General features: G+C 43.3%; 1 protein-coding gene across 1 annotated transcript in view; it reads right to left on the bottom strand.

Annotated features, from left to right (window-relative positions):
- Positions 1–5,006: 5,006 nt before the first annotated feature.
- GLDC (glycine decarboxylase) overlaps positions 5,007–20,934 on the bottom strand; it is a 67,570-nt gene continuing 51,642 nt past the window's right edge. Inside the window, 7 exon segments of the mRNA XM_017857352.1 lie at positions 5,007–5,054; positions 6,576–6,617; positions 6,797–6,881; positions 7,383–7,480; positions 10,304–10,384; positions 14,740–14,768; positions 15,213–15,318. Of these exon segments, the coding sequence (XP_017712841.1) occupies positions 5,007–5,054; positions 6,576–6,617; positions 6,797–6,881; positions 7,383–7,480; positions 10,304–10,384; positions 14,740–14,768; positions 15,213–15,318 (489 nt within the window).

Genomic DNA, 20,934 nt, shown 5'->3' with positions numbered 1-20,934 from the left:
CTCCGTCTCAACAAAAACAAAAACAAAAAAGCCAGGCACGGTGTCTCACACCTGTAATCCCGGCACTTTGGGAGGATGAGATGGGCGGACCACCTGAGATCAGGAGTTTGAGACCAGCATGGCCAACATGGCAAAACCCTGTCTCTACTAAAAATACAAAAAAATTCGCTGGCCATGGGGGTAGGCGCCTGTAGTCCCTACTCGGGAGGCTGAGGCACGGGAATTGCTTGAACCTGGGAGGTGGAGGTTCCAGTGAGCCGAGATGGTGCCACTGTGCTTCAGCCTGGGCAACAGAGCGGGACTCCATCTCAAAAAAAAAAAGATACAAAGAACTGCTATAACTCAACAACAAATCTCCTAAGAAACCCAATTTTTAAAAGGGCAAAGGACTTGAATACACATTTCTCCGCAGAAGATGTACAAATGCATGGTAAGCATATGAAAAGATGCTCAACATCGCTGATCATTGGGGAAATGGCCATCAAAACCACAATGAGATACCACTTTACACCTCTCACAATTGCTATTACTTGAAGAAACAGAAAATAACAAATGTTGGTGGGGGATATGGAGAAATCAGAACCTTTGTGCACTGCTGGTGGGAATGGCTATTCCTCAAAAAATTAAACATACAATTGCCCTATATCCAGCAACTCCACTTCTGGATATACACCAAAACAAAAGCAGAAAGCAGGGCCTCAACTAGATACTTGCACATCAATGTAAAGTGGCATTATTCACTACAGCCGAAAGGATGGAACAACCCTAGTGTCCCTCGATGGATAAATGGATAAACAAAATGTGCTATATATATGCAATGAAATATTCCGCCTTAAAAGGAAGTAGGCCAGGCGCAGGAGATCATGCTTGTAATCCCAGGACTTTGGGAGGCCAAGGCAGGAGGATCACTTCAGGTCAGGAGTTCCAGACCAGCCTGGGCAACATAGCGAGTCCCCTGTCTCTACAAAAATGTTTAAAAATAGCCAGTCATAATGGTGCGTGCCGGTAGTCCCAGCTAAGTGGGAGGAAGCTAAGTGAGGCAGGAAGATCGCTTGAGCCTGGGAGGCCAAGGTTGCAGTGAGCCAAGATCCTGCTACTGCACTCCAGCCTGGGCAAAAGAATGAGACCCTATCTGAAAAAAAGAAAAAAGGAAGTAAACTCTGACACACGCCACAACATTGATGAACCTTGAAGACATTATGCTAAAATAAGCCAGACAAAAAAGGACAAATATTGTATGATCCAGTTATATGAGATTCCTAAAGTAGTCAAATTCATGGAGCCAGAAAGTAGAATGGTGGCCGCCAGGGGCCAGGTAAAAGGGGAAAGAGGAAATGAAGAGTTACTGTTTAACAGGTTCTGAGCTTGAATTTGAGAAAATTAAAAAGCTCTCAGATGGATAATGGTGATGGTTGCACAACAATGTGAATATACTTAATGCCTCTGTACACTTAAAAATACTTGAAACAGTAAATTTTGTGTTATGTATATTTTACCACAATAAAAAATACTTTAGAGTTGTGAAATACTAGTAAGGCCACCTCCTAAAAGTACATCATGCTTACATCTGAAATATCGCACAATAATGAAAAGGAAAGGAAACATTCAAATCCAAAACTTTTTGTGACTACAGAACTCTACAGACACACTGACTGACTCTAATTAGTCAGGTATAAATGAAATTACCAGGAAATGGTTCCTTGATGATACCTGTGACTGCGCCTGCTATTTTGAGTATAACGTCAGTGGCTGACATGGTATTAGAAAGTCTTACTCTGTGCAGAGTAGTGAAGAAGCCTGTGTTTCTTCTTACAAAAAACGTGAAGTGCATATAGGTCCCCTAGACTTCACTGGACTCCAGCCAGCAGTACATCATGACAAACTAGCCAACATATAAGCCCTGTTGTAGACACAGAATAATTATAAGACAAGGAACTTGTCATCCACTTGTGCAGCGATTAGCACAAATAAGCCAAAATAGGAGTTGAAACACGGTCAAAAAGAAATCACTTATATATGGAATAGGTGGTGTATCCCTTCTTTTTTTTCTGCAAATTAAGACACCAAATTGCTTTTACTCACTAGAAGAATGGCCCTTGTACTTTCTCAACAAAGAATAAGGCATTTTCCCATCTGTCACAGCAGCTTCTGCTGATGACCAGAGACATCCTTCATTCCTTCATCTAAGCCTAAACCTTATGCAAAGCCCCTGCCATGCTCAAATCAGCTCTTGGGAATGGATGTTATAGCTGGGAATCTTAGGAACCGGAGAAGACATCATTACCAGGAATGACATTGTGATAAAGATCTCTTGCCCTCTGCAAGACTGGGATAGGGTATGGAGTCTCACTGTCCATCATACAAATGAGAAAAATTAGGACAAAGAAAGAACACCAGGTGTATAAGGAAAAGCAACGGAGACACTAGTTCTCAACCTTGGCTGCAAGTTGGAATCATGTAGGGAACTGTAAAGAAATACTCACACCTGGGTCCCTTCCATCACCCCAGTCATTTTCCACTGAGATTATGATTCAATCTGGGATTGTGATACGGGCATCAGGAATGTTATAAAGTCACCATGGGATGTAATTCCTAGCCAAGGTTGTAAACCACTGCTTTAAAAAGACAAATTTCCTGATTCTTAGGTCAGTCTTCTGGGAGCCTGGCTGGAATCACAATTTACTGCAAGAGCTAATAACCAGAATTAAAATAGTCTTGAAAAAACACTCTCCAAAATGACAGTGAAGATGTGATTATATTCCGTCACTAGAGGGCGAAATTTCTTAATTTTCAACATTTAATAACTATCATTGCCTCAAGGTTAAGAATTCACTGAGGTTCCTCTCTTAAAACAAAACAAAACAAAAACGAGTCATGAAGTTCTAACGAAGGTATACTAAAGCTTGACTTTCATGCTATCAGCTCCTACCTATTTATGAAGTGAGACTTTAAGACACAATTGAGAGCACTGTATCCTTTCATTGCTACATACCCTCTTCCCAAAGGGTTTGTATTTTATAGGGTGTATTGTTTTTACAAAGTACATGGCTTTGCTGTGTAGTCTATGTTACAAAACAGGAGGAACGGCATCTTGAAACAGAAATTTTGTGTTACTAACCAGCTCCCAGAGGAATCAACTCTGAGGCTGCTGGTAGAGAACTACACTTTGAGCAGTAGGAGGTAGAGAACCTAGGGGCAGATACCATAACTCATTTTCTGAAGATGTTCTAACATGGAAACTCACACACTGATAATATGTTTCCTGCCCATCTATTATTCATCTATCTATGTATCTATCAATCTATCATCTGTCTATCTGTCATCTATCATCATGAAGGCAGAAAGACCACAAATCCAGGGGATTCCAAATTGACCGGGTATTAGAATCACTTGGTTTTGTCTTAAAAATAAAGATTCTAGGCCAGGCGTGGTGGCTCATGCCTGTAATCCCAACACTTTGGGAGGCCAAGCCAGGCACATCACCTGAGGTCAAGAGTTAGAGACCAGCCTGACCAACATGGAGAAACCCCATTTCTACCAAAAATGCAAAGTTAGCTGGGTGTGGGGGCGCATGCCTGTAATCCCAGCTACTTGGGAGGCTGAGGCAGGAGAATCGTTTGAATGCGGGAGGCAGAGGTTGCGGTGAGCCGAGATCATGCCATTTTACTCCAACCTGGGCAACAAGAGCAAAACCCCATCTCAAAAAATAAATAAATGAATAAAATAAAATAAATTTAAAATAAAATAAAGGGCCGGGCGCAGTGGCTCAACCCTGTAATCCCAGCACTTTGGGAGGCCAAGCCGGGTGGATCACGAGGTCAGGAGATCAAGACCCTGGCTACATGTGAAACCCGTCTCTACTAAAAATACAAAAAAAAAAAAAAAACTAAAGCCCCCGGGCCGTGGTGGCGGGCGCCTGTAGTCCCAGCTACTTCGGAGGCTGAAGGGGAGAACGGCGTGAACCCGGAAAGGCGGAGCTTGCAGTGAGGAGATCGCACCACTGCACTCCAGCCTGGGCGACACAGCAAGACCCGTGTCAAATAAAAATAAATAAAAAAATAAAAATAAAGATTCTTAGTCTCAACCCCTGGAGGTTATGGATCAGTACGTCTGGAGTGGGGCCCTGGAATCTTGTACTTTTCAGTGTCCAGGAGATTTTGCCTGGAGGCTGTTGCTTTTAAAATCCACTGTTCTTCTTCAAAGTACCTTTCCTTTACAAAGAATTGAGGCTGAAAGAGGAGACAGGAACTTTTCAAGTTAGTGGACATTACAAAGCAGGAATCCAAGGTTCTCCTGCCCTGCTAAACTGAGACACTTGTTGGAATTTCAGCCATGTGTGCCTTGATTCTTCTTCTTATGCTGCTGTCCACTGACAGGTGTAAGTAAGCTAGCTTACCAAAGACAGCCCACAATGACCACATCTCCCAACATTACACCCAGGTGTTGCCCCTCCCTGATTCAATCTGGGCCTCGCCCTGTGACTTGCTTTAAAGATAGACATAAATCTGGAAGGAATGCAGTGTAACTTAGGAGGTTGGGCCATTAGAGATTCGCAGCTTCTGCATAGCCTCATCTGGAACACGCATTTTGAACCCTGACATTGTGCTGTAAGTGACAAGGAGCTCAAGGAACTACAAGGAGAGCCCATATGAGAGAAAAACCAAGGCCCTAGTGACCATCCTCAAATGCAACTCCCAGCCCACAGCTCCCTCACCAGCTATGTGAGGGAGAACATGGTGGCACCTCCTAGCCATGACGCCCTCCCCAGTGGAGTGGAACATGTCTAGCAAAGTCCATAGAATAACATAAATAACAAGTTGTTTTTCTAAGCCATTTAAGTTTTGGGGTGTATGCTATAAAACATAGGTTGCTGAAACAACAAGAAAAAGAGGAAATCGCCCTTACCTGTTTGGCTGGAAAACAGATCTGGTAAATCATAACCTGTGAGTTCACACAAATCCTTCTCAGCTCTCGGAAAAAGCTGCTGATAATCCTTGAAAGCTTGGTCAGAGCACAAAGGGGTGGATGTTTTGCAAATCTTTCCATGTGATAGGCCTGAAAAAGACAGAAAACAAAAACGCATATTATACATATGATAATACATAGCAATCATAACTTTATAAATAATAATGATGAATGATGAAAAGCTAATGTGCCAGGCATTGTTGGTAAGCGCTATACATATGTTACTTTATTTAATTCCACCAGCAACCTTATAAGGTAAGTACCATTACTGTCTTCCATTTAAAGTGGGAACATAGTTGCCCGCAGAAAGGGAACTTAATACAAAAATGCAATGTTTTGCTAGCTTTTCAGGGAAAAAAAAGCCCGCCAAATAGATTTCTTTCCATGAAAGCACAATGGGTTGCTTCAGAATATGCTTGGCAGCAAACTTCTTTTAACATAGCAATAATAATATTCTCTTTCTTCAGCCTAAGTGGAAACAACGAAACAAGACACAAAAGTAAATGGGATAGGGCCAGTCGCAGTGGTTTCACACCTATAATTCCGAACTTTGGGAGGCCGAGGTGGGAGGACTGCTTGAGGCCAGGGAGTCTGAGATCAGACTGGCCAACATAGCATGACCCTGATTTCTATTTTTTTTAAAAAATGGAGAGGCGAAATCTTGATCACGATATAAAAATGATTTCTTTTGTCTGATATGATTTGTCACATCAGAACCATAAACGCTAAGCAAAATGAAAGGAACAAAAAAAAGGCTCTTGGGCTAAAATGGATCTGGCCTAGTAGAGATACTTGCCAACAACAACGGCAACGTTGCACAAATCATTCTGTTGACCTGAAACCCCTATCTTAGTCTGACTCACCAGGAAGGATCCCTAGAAACAGCAAGCCGCTTAAGGTTCCTTAATTCGTACCCCTCGAGATTCCTAAAGAACAACTATCAAACAATTTTTTTTCAAAAAGCTTTTAATATGACCACCGGATTTCACAGCGGAGATGAGGGACGGTTGAGGGATAGGATAGCAAAGAGACATAAATACCATATTATTTAATTTTATTTAAAAAGGCCTAGGTGAGGTGGCTTCAGCTTGTAATCCCAAGCACTTTGGGAGGCCACGAGGTGGGCGGAATCACCCAAGGTCAGGAGATCGAGACTATCCTAGCTAACACGGTGAAACCCCATCTCTACTAAAAATACAAAAAATTAGCACGGCGCGAGGTTGGCAGGCCCTGTATCGCCAGCTACCTCAGCAAGAGGCCCTGAGGGGCAGGAAGAATGGCGGGGAACGCTGGGAGGCGGGCTTGCAGTGAGACCAAGATCAGCAGCCACTAACCAACTCCAGCCTGGGAGACACGAGCGAGACTACCGCCTCAAAAAAAAAAAAAAAAAAAAAGTGTATTAAAAAAATAAGTTTACTCATACATTTAAATGATGAAGTGAGAAATACAGGGATTCTCCCAAGATTGGTGAATAGCAAGGTGAAGAATTATTAAAATAGTTCTTCAATCACAGAATCACAGTCCCAGTAGATTTCACTAGTTCTGGGCTTAGGTGGAAGCCAGAACACTGCCCCTTGCTGAGTATCCACTTATAGAAGTGAGCTACTTACTGCGAGTTCAGACGAACTGTTCAGTTTCATGGTGCAGGATCCCTTTAATTAAGAAGCACATCCAAAATGTATCACATTAGTGATTTTCTATAGTCCATCAATCAACCCTCCATTCTCCCAGCATGGCCACCCCTTTGTTGCTCTTGGAGCATATTAGGTAGGACCAAGAGAGGTGGGATTGGGGTAGCTTGGAAATGAGAAAAAAGGCCACAAATAACTACCAGTGGAATCATGCTGTGAACAAGGGAAATGTCTTTATTTTCCAGTTTCTTCATATACCGGACAATATTTGTTTCAGAGTGGTAACTGTGAACACAAAACATAGAATTAGGGGCCCCAAAAGTAGATATGAGTCCATGCACATCCTCCTGAAATATAAGACACACCAAAATCTACCTTCAAAATGCAGATCAATTTTGGCCATGGATAATATGTCAACTACACTCAGAGAGAAGGGCACAGACCCCCACAAACCTCAGAGGATGCCTTGGACAATAAGCTGACTGTGGGTATGAGTTGAAGGTTGGGAAGAAGAGGATATAGGGCTCTTGGGAATGAACTTCAGCCTGGCAATTATTCATCCCACATCCCTGCTTCTTGACTGTGCCAAGGGAGCAGAGCCACCAGGAAACAAAGTGTGCTTTTCCCAAGTCAGGAACGGGATCCTTACGAGGATGAGATACTTGTGAGCCACGGCTGAGCCACAATAACCAGGCCACAGCAGGCGAAGTCAGCAGCAACACTCTGCCGAGCTCCCTAGCTGATTGCCAAAGCACAAAACGCAGAAGTCACACAAGACACACAAACCTGTTGAACACTTGATGGGTGAGGAACGGGCTGGTCCTCTTGAACATGGACCCTGGAATACCTCTACACTCCTCTCCCATGCTTTCAGCAACCAGTTCCTGAAGGAGAAACACAGAGATGACAGGGCCAGAGCTGTGCCTGGAGCCCCATGTGGACATCCAGGCTTCTGGGTGGCTGGGCCACAAAGCATTCAAAATGGATCAAATATATAATTGTACTCATTTATCTACTTATTATTATTTTTTTTGAGTCAGGGTCTTGCTCTAGCACCCAGGCTGGAGTGCAGTGGCACAATCTCAACTCACTGTAGCCTCGGCCCTACTGGGCTCGATCCTCCTACCTCAGTCTCCTGAGTAGCTGGGGCTACAGGTGCATGCCACCACACCTGGCTGATTTTTGTATTTTTCTAGAGACAAGGCTTCACCATGCTGTCCAGGCTGGTCACGAACTCCTGGCTCAAGCAATCTGCCTGCCTTGGCTTCCCAAAGTGCTGGGAATACAGTCATGGGCCACTGTGCCTGGCCAAAGATGTAAATTTAAAAGCTAAAACTACTGAAGCTTAGAAGAAAATAGGCCAGGTGCGGTGGCTCACGCCTGTAATCCTAGCACTTTGGGAGGCCGAGGCAGGCAGATCATGAGGTCAGGAGATCAAGACCATCCTGGCTAACATGGTGAAACCCCATCTTTACTAAAAATACAAAAAAATTAGCTGGGCTTGTTGGCAGGCGCCTGTAGTCCCAGCTACTTGGGAGGCTGAGGTAGGAGAATGGTGTGAACCTGAGAGGCGGAGCTTGCAATGAGCTGAGATCAAGCCGCTGCACTCCAGCCTGGGCAATATAGCAGGACTCCAACTCAAAAAAAAGAAAATACAGGTGCTAATCTGCATGACCTTGGATCTGGCAATGGTTTCTTAAATTGACACCAAAGGAATAAACAATAAACATACAAAAAAATTAGATAAATTGACTTTCTATAAAATTTGAAATGTGTGTACATCAAGGAACATTATCAAGAAAGTTAAGAGACTACCCACAGAATGGAAGAAAATATATGTAAGTCATATATCTGATAAGGGTTGAATATCCAGAATATATAATTAATACATGGCTTGATCCTCATTCCTTGCCAGGCTAGTAATATGACTAATACAGATTGAATACTTGTCCCCTCCAGATCTCAGGGTGAAATGTGATCCCCAATGTTGAAGATGGGCTTGGTGCTGTCTTCACAATAATGAGTGAGTTCTCACTCTACTAGTGCCCATGAGAACTGATGAGAAATGATTGCTAAAAAGAGCCTGGCACCTCCCTCCTCTCTCTTTTCCTTTTTCTTTCACCTGCTCCCCTTCCCCTTCTTCCACGAGAGGAAGCTTCCTGAAACCCTCACCAGAAACAGATGCTTCTTGCACAGCACACCCTGCAGAACCATGAGCCAAATAAACCTCTTTTATTTATAAATTACTTAGCCTCAGGTACTCCAATGCAAATGAACTAAAACAATGGCCCTCTTGACCCCTTAGTGATGCTCCAGAAACATTTCTGAAATGCATGAACCAAATTTAACCACCGATTAAATGTAGTGCAGAATTCTACAGAGAAGGAGCTCACTCAGTCCTGTTTATTAATTGAGCTTTAAAAGAGAACACTGTGATGCTTCTTTGATGATTTATGAATGTTATCTGTTTTAACCCTTTGAAGCCCTCTCTCAAAGAGGGCACAGATAAGAAGACAGCACCACCCAGCACTCTGCAAGGTCTTTCTACTTCCTTTCATCTATCCATTTAACACATATTTACTTAGTGATTAATACACACCAGGCAGTGTAGGCTGTCGTGATTAACACCTTGCCATAGGTCTAGGTAGCTACTGTCTGCTCTTTCACTCTCATCCCATGGAATAGTAACCCTTCTCTTGCTTGTCCCTGCTTCTTCATATTTTAGAAAGCAACTCCTTACACTGAACTGCTTATAACTTTCATGTACTCCCTCTCCCAGCCTTTGTGACTGCTTTCTCCAGTGTCTAGAACACTGGGACCCCATCTTCCTTTCCCTCTATTGTGCCATCTTGGTCTAGATAACTCCTGCTCATCTTGTTGGTAAGGAGCTCATCCTGTGAGCTCCCAGAACATCTTCACACATCACCCACCTGGATTCTAATCTTAAGCTTGTCTGAATCCCTAATAAACTGTAAGCTCCATGAGGACAAGAAGCATGTCTAATTCACCACTGTGTCCTCAGGGCCTAGCATAGCACCTGACACATATTGGGTCCTCAATAAATATGTATTAAATGAAGATCATAGTTTTCCAATGAATGACATAACCAAGATACCAATGTCTTGCATCTTTATATTAGAGGCAGTTTCTTTCTTTTTTCTTTTTTTTTCTGAGATGGAGTTTTGCTCTTGTTGCCCAGGCTAGAGTGCAATGGTGCAATCTCAGCTCCCTGCAACCTCCACCTCCCAGGTTCAAGTGATTCTCCCGCCTCAGCCTCCCGAGTAGCTGGGATTACAGGTATGCACCACCACGCCTGGATAATTTTGTATTTTTAGTAGAGACAGGGTTTCTCCATGTTTGTCAGGCTGGTCTCGAACTCCTGACCTCAGGTGATCCATCCCCCCTTGATCTCCCAAAGTGCTAGGATTACAGATGTGAGCCACCGTACCCAGCCTAGAAGCACATTCAATGAAAGAAACACCATTAACAATCTTTACAACTAGCCTGGCTGCATAATACTGGCTGAAGCCCTACAGCAGTGACCTCCAGCTGTCAGCAGTGACCAGCAAGCGACAGTCAGTGGAATAATTTTAACAAGCTACCAGTGTCACACTTGGGCCCCTTCTCCCTCACACTCAGGGGAAAAGCTACCTTTGCTACCACCTCTAATAGCCATGACGGGGAATGCATGCTTTTATTTTACTTACTGCCGATGACTCACAACTAAAGATCCACAACAAATCGTCCAGATCTTTTTCATTGACTGTTTCATCAAGAGAAATACCAAGCTACAGAAACAAAAACAAAATGGAAAACATCAACTCTAAACTCCAAGATCACTGGAGGAATCCCAAGAGAGGTCAAAGGGGAGAAATATCAGGGTACAATTATATCCAAGCTAAGGCTTAGAGGAAGGTGGCTAGACCAGTCCTAGGCTTCCCAAGGCTTCGTGTTTTGCCAGCCACCTCTGAACTCTAACATTCCATGGCTTCAGGACACTCCTTTTGAAGCTAGACATGCTTATCTTTTCTTCCCTTAACCTACTTTACCATATCAGTTATCAGAGTCTTTATCTTAAAGTCAGTCATACTGTGAAGAGAGGAGTATTATTGTGGGGAAAAGAAAGCGAGATCAGACTGTTACTGCGTCTATATAGAAAGAAGTAGACATAAGAGACTCCATTTTGTTCTGTATTTGAGATGCTATTAATCTGTGACCCTACCCCCAACCTTGTCCTTGCAAGAGACGTGTGCTGTGGTGACTCAAGGTTTAAAGGATTTGGGGCTATGCAGGGTGTGTTTTGTTAAACAAGGGCCTGAAGGCAGTATGCTTGTGAAAAGTCATCACCATTCTCTTAATTTCAAGTACCCAGGGACACATACACTGCCAAAGGTCGGCAGGGACCTCTGCCTAGGAAAGCCAGGTATTTGTCCAAGGTTTCGTCCCTATGTGATTAGTCGAAAATCATGGTCCTCGTGTTCGTGGAAAGGGAAGAAGAACACTGATCGTCCACCAGCCGTGCACACCCGGTGCTGTAAGGTCCGCGCTGTGATGTATTTGAGAGGACTAGGTGTAGAAGGAAAGAAGGCCTCTTGGCTCGGAGGTCTCGTATCGATGTATGATTGAAAAGCATCTCGTCTCTCTGCCTGTCCCTGGGCAAATGGAACATTCATCTTCATGTCTCTCATCTCTCTCCCGATTGTATGTTTCTATTTACTAAGATGGGAGAAAACCGCCTCTAGGGCGGACGCGCCTCGCGCACTTTGCTTGGTGCAATGCTGCTCTCTTTATGCACTAAAAAGGTTTATGAGGCTGCTGTTTGCTCTCATAGTAATAATCACAGGGCAAAGGCACTTTTCCTAACACTATTCTATTGTCACAGAAGAGTCTTATCATATGTCTTCTATCCGCTAGACTTGCCACTAAAGGCATCTGATCCTATTATCTGCGAGCTTCCCTTTTCTAAGTGGAATCAACGTATCTATTTTGCATCGAGTAGGAATTCATCTGCGCGAGAGAGGAGATCTCGAGAGAGATCTTGCGCGGAGCCCATTGGACCGGGCGGGTGGGCCTGGTCGCGGGTGTGTCTCGCAACTATATATATATTAATGATTCTCATTCTATATATTTGTCCTCTCTCTAGTGTAAACTATACTTCTTTGCTGACAAGCGTCTCTTTAATACAAAAGAGAGAAGGCTTGCGAGTAATATATATATCTATGATGCGTCGATGTGGCTTGTGCATATCACGCGCGCAGCGCAGGATTCCCACCCCTTTCTCTCTTCTAGGAAAACTCATGTCTCTATAGCAAAGAGTACTCGAGTGCTCATTTCCGTCTGCCTCACAATATGTATAAACACAAGGGTCTACATATGTAAAGCATAGTAGTGTGTGAATGTCTCCTTTACTGTAGACAACAAATTATCACGATGGATTGATATTGAGTTATTACAAGAGGTAACACTTGTTTCATGAAAAAAATAGACTGTGCCTAAAGTTTTACTTTGATCTTTTTAAAAACAAAGCAGAAAAGCTTTTAATGAGACAGGGATATCCTATTGTGTATATCTCTATATATGGGAGAAACGTGGTAGAAGCTATCTGTACAGTATATGTTAGGAAACTACCAGTCACCACCTGCGCCAAAGAGCCGAGAAAAATTATGATTCTGCCGCTGAGCAGCCCTGCCCAAGACCTCCTTCAAACTCTCGCGAGCAGCCACAACTGAATTGCTTCAAGGTATATCCAAAAGACCATGTGGCTAGGAAGGATATGCCCCTTCTGGAGAACTCGCTCGCTTGAGACCTACGCAAGATCATGCATTTGAGAACCCAAATCTCATGATAGTGAGAGCCGGTCCTGAAGCATTGACCAACTCACAGATTACACGTGTCACAAATTATTCATAGTATGTATACTCTCTACTAGACATACGTGCTTGTCTCGGGGTTGCGCAGTCTTTTAATATCGCGCGCAAGCTGTCTGTAAAAAACTAAACATGTGGCCGGGCCCGGTGCTCAAGCCTGTAATCCTAGCACTTTGGAGCGAGACGGGCGGGTCACGAGGCAGGAGATCTGAACCAAACCTGGTAACATGGTGAAACCCCCTCTCTACTAAAATACCAAAAAAAAAAACCTAGCCGGGCGAAACAGTCTGCCCCCAATGGGATGGTGGCGGGGGCCTGTAGTCCTAAAGCTACTCGGAGGCTGATGCAGGACTGAGAATGGCGTGAACCCGTGGAGCGGAGCTTGCAGTGAGCTGAGATCTGCCACTGCACTCCCAAGCCTGGCGACAGAGCAAGGACTCCGGTCTCCAAAAAAAAAAAAAAAAAAACAAAAACAAACTAACATGTTTATTATTACGCTGTAGAAAATACGAATACACATTAAAGAGTAAGGAAAATCACCATTACCATTGCATTACTGCTTACATTTTGGTGTATTATTTCTCAAGAAATGGGGGAGCAGGTAATATCAAGATATATATATCCTTTTTCCTTCCTTTTTTCCTTTTTTTTTTCCTTTTTTTTGTCTCGCTCTTTCGCCCAGGCTGGAGTGCAGTGGCATGATCTCAGCTCACTGCAAGCCCCGCCGCCTGGGTTCATGCCATTCTCCTGCCTCAGCCTCCCGAGTAGCTGGGACTACAGGCGCCCGTCACTATGCCCAGCTAATTTTTTTAGTAGAGACGGGGTTTCTCCGTGTTGGCCAGGATGGTCTCGATCTCCTGACCTCATGATCTGCCTGCCTCAGCCTCCCAAAGTGCCAGGATTACAGGCATGAGCCACCGCGCCCGGCCTTTTTTTTTTTTTTTTTTTTTTAGAGATAGGGTCTCACTCTGTTGTCCCGGGTGAAATGCAGTGGTACAATCATAGCTGATTGCATCCTCAAACTCCTGGGCTCAAGCTCATGCAATCCCCTTGCCTCAGCCTCCCAAGTAACTGGGATTAAGGGCTCATGCCACCACACCCGTTTAATAATTTTTTTTAATTTTTGAAGACAGTGATCTTGCCATGTTGCCCAGGCTGGCCTTGAACTCTGGGACAGAAGCAATTCTCCCACCTCAGCCTCTGGAAATGATGGGATTATAGGTGTGAACAACCACACCTGGTCTCATCTATGCTTTCCTATAGATTACTATCTTAAATCATTTTTAATGGCTGTATAATAGTCAAACATATAGATGCACCACGATTGAATCACTTTTTTTTTGTTTTTTGAGAGATGGAGTCTCAATCTGTCCACCAGGATGGAGTACAGTGGAGTGATCTCAGCTCACTGCAACCTCCGCTTCCAGGTTCAAGCGATTCTCCTGCCTCAGCCTCCCGAGTAGCTGGGACTACAGGTGTGTGCCACCACACCGAGCTGATTTTTGTATTTTCAGTAGAGACAGGGTTTCACTATGTTGGCCAGGCTGCTTTTGAACTCCTGACCTCAAGTGATCCACCTGCGTCAGCCTCCCAGAGTGCTAGGATTACAGATGTGAGCCACTGTGCCTGGCCTATTTTTGTTTTTTGTAGAGATGCGGTCTCACTCTTGCCCACGCTGGTCTTGAACTCCTGGCCTCAAGCAATTCTCCTGGCTCAGCCTCCAGACTAGCTGAAATTACAGACACGAGTAACCATGTCCAACTCACTACACAGCAGCGTTCTTCTGATTGTCAATGTAACAGGATAAATACTAGTTTATTGCTTTATTTTATATCTCTTTCATTAATAGTGAGGCTAAAATTCTATGTCTATTGGCCATTTATTTGTATACTTATTTCTTTTAAAATTACATTTAATGTCTTTTGCCTATTTTTCTATTAAGGTGTTCAATCCTTCTTATATGTTTGGGGCTGGTGGGAGAGTAAGAGTCCTATATATTAAAAATATCACAGCTTGCCAGGAATAAAAGAGAAAAAAATGTTAACAGTCTAGGCCAGGCATGGTGGCTCACACCTGTAATCCCAGCACTTTGAGAGGCTGAGGTGGATGGATCACTTGAGGTCAGGAGTTCGAGACCAGCCTGGAAAACATGGCAAAGCCCTGTCTCTACCAAAAATACAAAAATTAGCCAGACTTGGTGGCATGTACCTTAATCCCAGTTACCTGAGAGGCTGAGGCAGGACAATCACTTGAATCCGGGAGGCGGAGGTTACAGTGAGCCGAGATCGTGACACTGCACTCCAGCCTGGAAGACAGACAGAGCAAGACTCCATCAAGCAAGCAAGCAAGCAAACAAGCAAGCAAGAAAGAAAACAAGAAAGCAAGCAAGCAAGTAAAAAAGAAAGAAAGCAAGAAAAAGGAAAGAAAACCAAGAAAAAGAAAGAAAGAAAGAAAACAAGAAAGCAAGCAAGCAAGTAAAAAAGAAAGCAAGAAAAGGAAAGAAAAGCAAGAAAAGCAAGAAAGAAAGAAAGAAAGAAAGAAAGAAAGAAAGAAAGAAAGAAAGAAAGAAAGAAAGAAAGAAAGAAAACAACAACAAAATACTCAATCATAGGTGTTGAAAGTATTTTTCCTGGTTTCTCATTTGACTTAATTTTGCATACAGTATTGGAGATGCAATATTTCCAATTTTACTTACTCAACTTTATCAATTTTATTATGCCCAAATGTTATAGACAGATTACCAACTCACCTTCCGACAAAATCAAAGTGGCATTATGTACCCTCCTAGCAATATGCTCCAGCCCATGGGAACCATGGTAGATTGCAAACATGGCAGCCATATTCGCCAAGAGGGCCTAAAAGATAAGAACATTTAAAGAATCATTTAAAGAATCACGTGATGGAGGACAATTAGTGGGAGGGAGTAATTACCTGACTTGGGATGCCAAAACTGAAGACAGGGACAAAACAAAATGATCAGATTTCCTACATTCTTTGATAGTTGTGGACAATTAATGTATAATCTGCCTGACTACCTGAAGGGAACTAGCATCCAAGACACCCTGGAGTTATTACTATACTAAACCTTCACATTTGACCATTACAAAGGGCTTCTTCTATGCAAAGAAATCATGTCACCCTTAAGGGCAAAGACCACACTACCATCAGATATTGAGAAGCAATATTTAATGTTGGAAGACAGTGAAGCAATAAAGATCTCAGGGAGAAAAAGTGAGATCTGAGAATTTTACACTCAATCAGGCAATTCTTCAAGAATAAAAAGGAACAAGCAATTTTCAAACATTGAAGAACTTCGGGAATAAAATTCTCCTAAGACCTTAAATAAAACACCAGAGGCTGAACTTCTGCCAACCAACAGTAGAATGGAGAATTTTTGGCAAAGGACTGGCAAAAATGGAAATGTGCACTTCAGCTGGGAGCAGTGTGGTGTGCAATTGTAGACCCAGTGACTCCAGAAGCCGAGATGGATCACTTGAACCCAGGATTTTGGGGTTACAGTGACCTATGATTGCGCCACTGGACTCCAGCCTGGTTGACAACGCAAAACCCTGTTTCTGCACAATACAGTTGATGTTCAATACTGAGTCCATTTTGTTAGGTACATCTTTTTTTCTGCTAGACTGCTAGAGGAAATCTCTATGGAGCCAATGCAAAATAAGAAACAGTTTCCAAAGGTGAAGTCAGTAGACAATGAAGTAAATGAGGAGATAGAAACATCTGAAAACACAGAAATAGATGTTCTTGTACTTCTTGTACTAAAAGTCCTAGACAAAGTGTAAACACTCTTGTGAACTGCTTACAACAATCAGAAATAGGCTGGGTGCGGTGGCTCACGCTTGTATTCCCAGCACTTTGGGAGGCCGAGGCAGGTGGATCACGAGGTCAGGAGTTCAAGACCAGCCTGGCCAAGATGCTGAAACCCCATCTCTACTAAAAATACAAAAAAATTAGCTGGGCATGGTGGCGGGTGCCTGTAGTCCCAGCCACTCAGGAGGCTGAAGCAGAGAATTGCTTGAACCTGGGAAGCAGAGCTTGCAGTGAGCCGAGATCACACCACTGCAATCCAGCCTGGGGGACAGAGCAAGACTCGTCTAAAACAAACAAACAAACAAAAAAAATCAGAAATAAATACAGAAAATCCACAGCACTTTACAACTGTGGAGAAGGAAAGGCTGAGGTAAAGATTCTGTGACACACTGTGCCCAAATGCTCATGGCTGTGTTGCTGGGGAACAGAAACCCAGGCCTGACATTCACAGAATGCCCTGGAAGCCTCCACCACCATATTGTAGAGGTTGGTTCATGTCTCTTTTTAATCTAGAGATCATTCCTTCCATAATCAGAAGGCTATATCACACGGCTGAACAACACATTGATGAGAAGTATAAAACCACTTTTTAAAAACTTCAAAGGGCATTAGAATATCAAAAGAAGAACCAAGAAATTAAAATAGAGACCAAGAAAATGACAATTTCTTCCACACATTGGACAAACTTAAAAATACAATGGGCTTGAATCGGTGGCTTACGCCTGTAATTCCAAGACTTTAGGAGGCTAAGGTGGGAGGATTACTTTAGCTCAGGAGTTCAAGATGAGCAAGAAGAACATAGCAAGACCCCATCTCTAAAATAAATAAATAAAATAACAATAATACAGTTAAGGTACTTAAAAGCATCAAAAGCTAATGAATGCTCAAAATCATTAGTTATTAGAGAAATACAAAACAAAACCACAATGAGACTATCACTTCACATCCAATAGGATGGCTATAACCAAAGGATAGGCAGTAATAAGCACTGGTGAAAATACGGACAAATTAGAATATTCATATGCTGCTGGTAGGAAAGTAAAATAATGCAGCCACTTTGGAAAATGTCTGGAAGTTCCTCAAAATGTTAAATGTAGAGTTGTATGACCCAGCAATTTCACGGCTAGGAATATACCCAAGAGAACTAAAACATTACATCCACACAAAAATTTACACAGAAATGTTCACAGCAAGCTTATTTAAAACACTCCAAATGTTTACCAATTGATGAATGGATAAACAAAATGTGGCATGTCCAAACAATGGGATGTTACCCAGCCATAGAAAAGAATTAAGTACACATTCATGCTACAATATGGATGAACCTTGAAAACCTGATACCAAAGAAGCCAGGCACAAAAGGCCACACGTTGTATGATCCCATTTATGTGAATATTCAGAATAGGCAAATCCAGGGAGACAGAAAGTAGAATAGCAGTTGCCAGGGGCTATAGGAAGAGGAGAGGGATGAGGAGTGATTACTTCATAGGACTAGAATTTATTTTGGGGGTAATAAAAATATTCTGACATTAAATACTGGTGATAGTTGCACAACCTTGTAAATATAATAAAAGCCATTGAGCTGTATACTTGCAATGGGTGAAACTTATGGTGAGTTACATCTCAATAAAAAAACTAATAAAACGTAAATTATTCCTTACTACACCTGACTTTAGAAAAGCCAACAAGGCCGGACGCAGTGGCTCACACCAGTGATCCCAACACTTTGGGAGACCGAGGCAGGAGGAGCGCTTGAGGCCTGGAGATCAAGACTAGCCTGGGCAACAAAGTAAGACTCCCATCTCTATTTTAGAAAGATTTTATGTTAAAATAAGAACAGCTAATGAAAGAGCTGCTCATTGTGGTAGAGGCAAAGAAATAAGAGAATATAAAGAACAGAACATAATGAAAATTCAGACATCTGTAGTAACACCACAAATTTATAGAAAAATTGTTTCTTTTCCTTTTTGTTTTGTAGAGGTGGGGTCTGGTTCTGTCATCCAGGCTGGAGTGCAGAGCCATGATCACAGCTCACTGCAGCCTGGACCTTCCAGGGTCAAGCAATCCTCTCACCTCAGCCTCCTGAGTAGCTGGGATACAGGTGTGCACCACAATGCCTGGCTAATTTTTGTACTTTTTTGTAAAGACAGCAGTCTCACTATGTTGCCTGGGATAGATATGAACTGCTGGACTCAAGCAGTCCTCCTGCCTTGGCCTCCCAAAGTGTTGAGATTACAGGCGTGAGCCATCACACCCTGTTTTTTTGGTTTTGTTTTAGAATGAGGCCTGTTGAGCCAGAATAGGCTCAGAGAGACTCCCTAGAGAAAATTTTATTTAAAAAAGAATTCATTAACACACTTTCAGAGTAAAAAAGAGTTATACCCCATCAATGATGCAAAACTAAGAGTGGACCCCCCCAGTGCCAAGACAGAAGAACAAGAGTGAGAAGAATGTGGAACAGCTGCTACAACAGAAGACGTGGGTCAAAGACCTACAGCACAAAAGGAGCAACTCAAAAGACACCTGTCATCTCCTGACAAAACAGGGAGACTTGCATGCTTACAAAGAGTGAAACTGCAGTTATGAGTAATTCTTTTATGCAATCAATTATGAAAAGACACATATGCAGTGAATTAGACAATGAAGAGTTAGAAGATCATCAAAATAAGAGGATGAAAATCACACAAGCTGGAGTATGGCCATCTCCAGGGCAAACATTTTAACAATTGCTGGAAAAGATACAGACCTTTCAACCCAAGTTAAATAATAAATTATCAGCTATACATGAACTGGAAGAAATTAAGCTACAGGAACATAAGGCTGGGCACAATGGCTCATCCCTGTAATCCCAGCACTTTGGGAGGCTAAGGTGGGTGGATCACCTGAGGCCAGGAGTTCGAGACCAGCCTGGCCAGCATGGTGAAACCCCATCTCTACTAAAAATACAAAAAATATTAGCCAGGCATGGTGGTGGGTGCCTGTAATCCCAGCTACTCAGGAGACTGAGGCAGAAGAATCGCTTGAACCCGGGAGGCGGAGGTTTCAGTGAGCTGAGATCGCGCCACTGCATTCCAGCCTGGGTGACAGAGCAAGAGTCTATCTCAAAAAACAAACAAACAAACCAAAAAACAAAAACACAAATAAATAAAGATCAGCTTGCTGTTTAACAGAGGAAAAGCTTATGCCAACCAGCTTTCCTTCCTATGATACTGGAAGAGCTCTTATTTGAAAAGAGGTGGCACTTTCCTGAGGCAAAACATAATACAAAAGGACCAACTGAGGAAATGGCTCCAAAGACCCGTGGCTGCAGAACCAACTATAAGAAGATCTTATTGACCACTGCTTTCCTGGAGAAGCTTTTCAGAAGTGGTTCTAGATGCCAAAGCCCTGAGACGAAAGAGCACTATACCTCCCATTGAAGTATCTGTGGTATCTCTCTCTGACACTTCATAGAAGAGATGCAATTACAATGGCCAGGCACGGTGGCTCATGCCTATAATCCTATCACTATGGGAGGCCAAGATAGGATCACTTGAGCTCAGGAGTTTGAGACCAACCTGAGCAACAAAGCGAGACCTCGTCTCTACAAACCTTTTTTTTGAAAATCAGCTGGGTGTGGTGGAATGTACCCATAGTCCCAGCTACTTAGGAGGCTGAGGTTGGAGAATAATTTGAGCCCTGGAGGTTGAGGGTTGAGGCTGCAGTGAGCTATGACCATGCCACTGCACTTCAGAATGGGCAACAGAGCAAGAATCTGTTTCAAGAAAAAAAAAAAAAGAGGCCAGGTGCTATGGCTCACACCTATAATCCCAGCACTTTGGGGGGCCCAGGCAGGACCATCACCTGAGGTCAGGAGTTTGAGACCAGCCGGGCCAACATGATGAAACCCACCTCTACTAAAAATACAAAAATTATCTGAGTGTGATGGCGTATGCCTGTAATTCCAGCTATTTAGGAGGCTGAGGCACAAGAATCACTTGAACCCAGGAGGCAGAGGTTGCAGTGAGCCAAGATTGCGCCACCCCACTCCAGCCTGGATGACAGAGAAACAAGACTCTGTCTCAAAGCAAAAAAAAAAAAAGAGAGAGATGTACTTAGAATGGACCCTATGCCCAGGAGTGGGCCTCCAACTGACCCTAGGGGTTGGCTGGGTTTCACAAACACGTCGACCTAAGCCCTGGAGCAACTTCAAGGAGCAGAACCCAGAACCCTGGTCAGAACCCAGGAAGCTCTTCCTGCCTTATCCCATCCTTTTAAAGAATGCCAGACATGGCCGGGTGCAGTGGCTCACATCTGTAATCCCAGTACTTTGGAAGACTGAGGTGGGTGGATCACGAGGTCAGGGGTTCAAGACCAACCTGGCCAAGACAGTGAAACCCTGTCTCTACTAAATATACAAAAACTAGCGTGGCGTGGTGGCAGGTGCCTGTAATCCCAGTTACTCTGGAGGCTGAGGCAGGAGAATTGCTTGAACACGGGTAGCAGAGGTTGCAGTGAGCTGAGATTGTACCACTGCACTCCAGCCCGGGCGACCGAGTGAGACTCTGTCTCAAAAAAAAAAAAAGAATGCCAGTCATAATCTCCAAGTAAGAGTGCCTCGTGACTACCACCATCCCCTCAAGCAGTCATCTCAAATGCCCTCA

The sequence above is a fragment of the Rhinopithecus bieti genome, unplaced genomic scaffold (genome assembly GCF_001698545.2).
Source record: "Rhinopithecus bieti isolate Rb0 unplaced genomic scaffold, ASM169854v2 scaffold_42039, whole genome shotgun sequence".
Classification (NCBI taxonomy): Eukaryota; Metazoa; Chordata; class Mammalia; order Primates; family Cercopithecidae; genus Rhinopithecus; species Rhinopithecus bieti.
The sequence above is the reverse complement of the archived record's forward strand: the minus strand, read 5'-3'. Positions and strand labels throughout refer to the sequence as shown.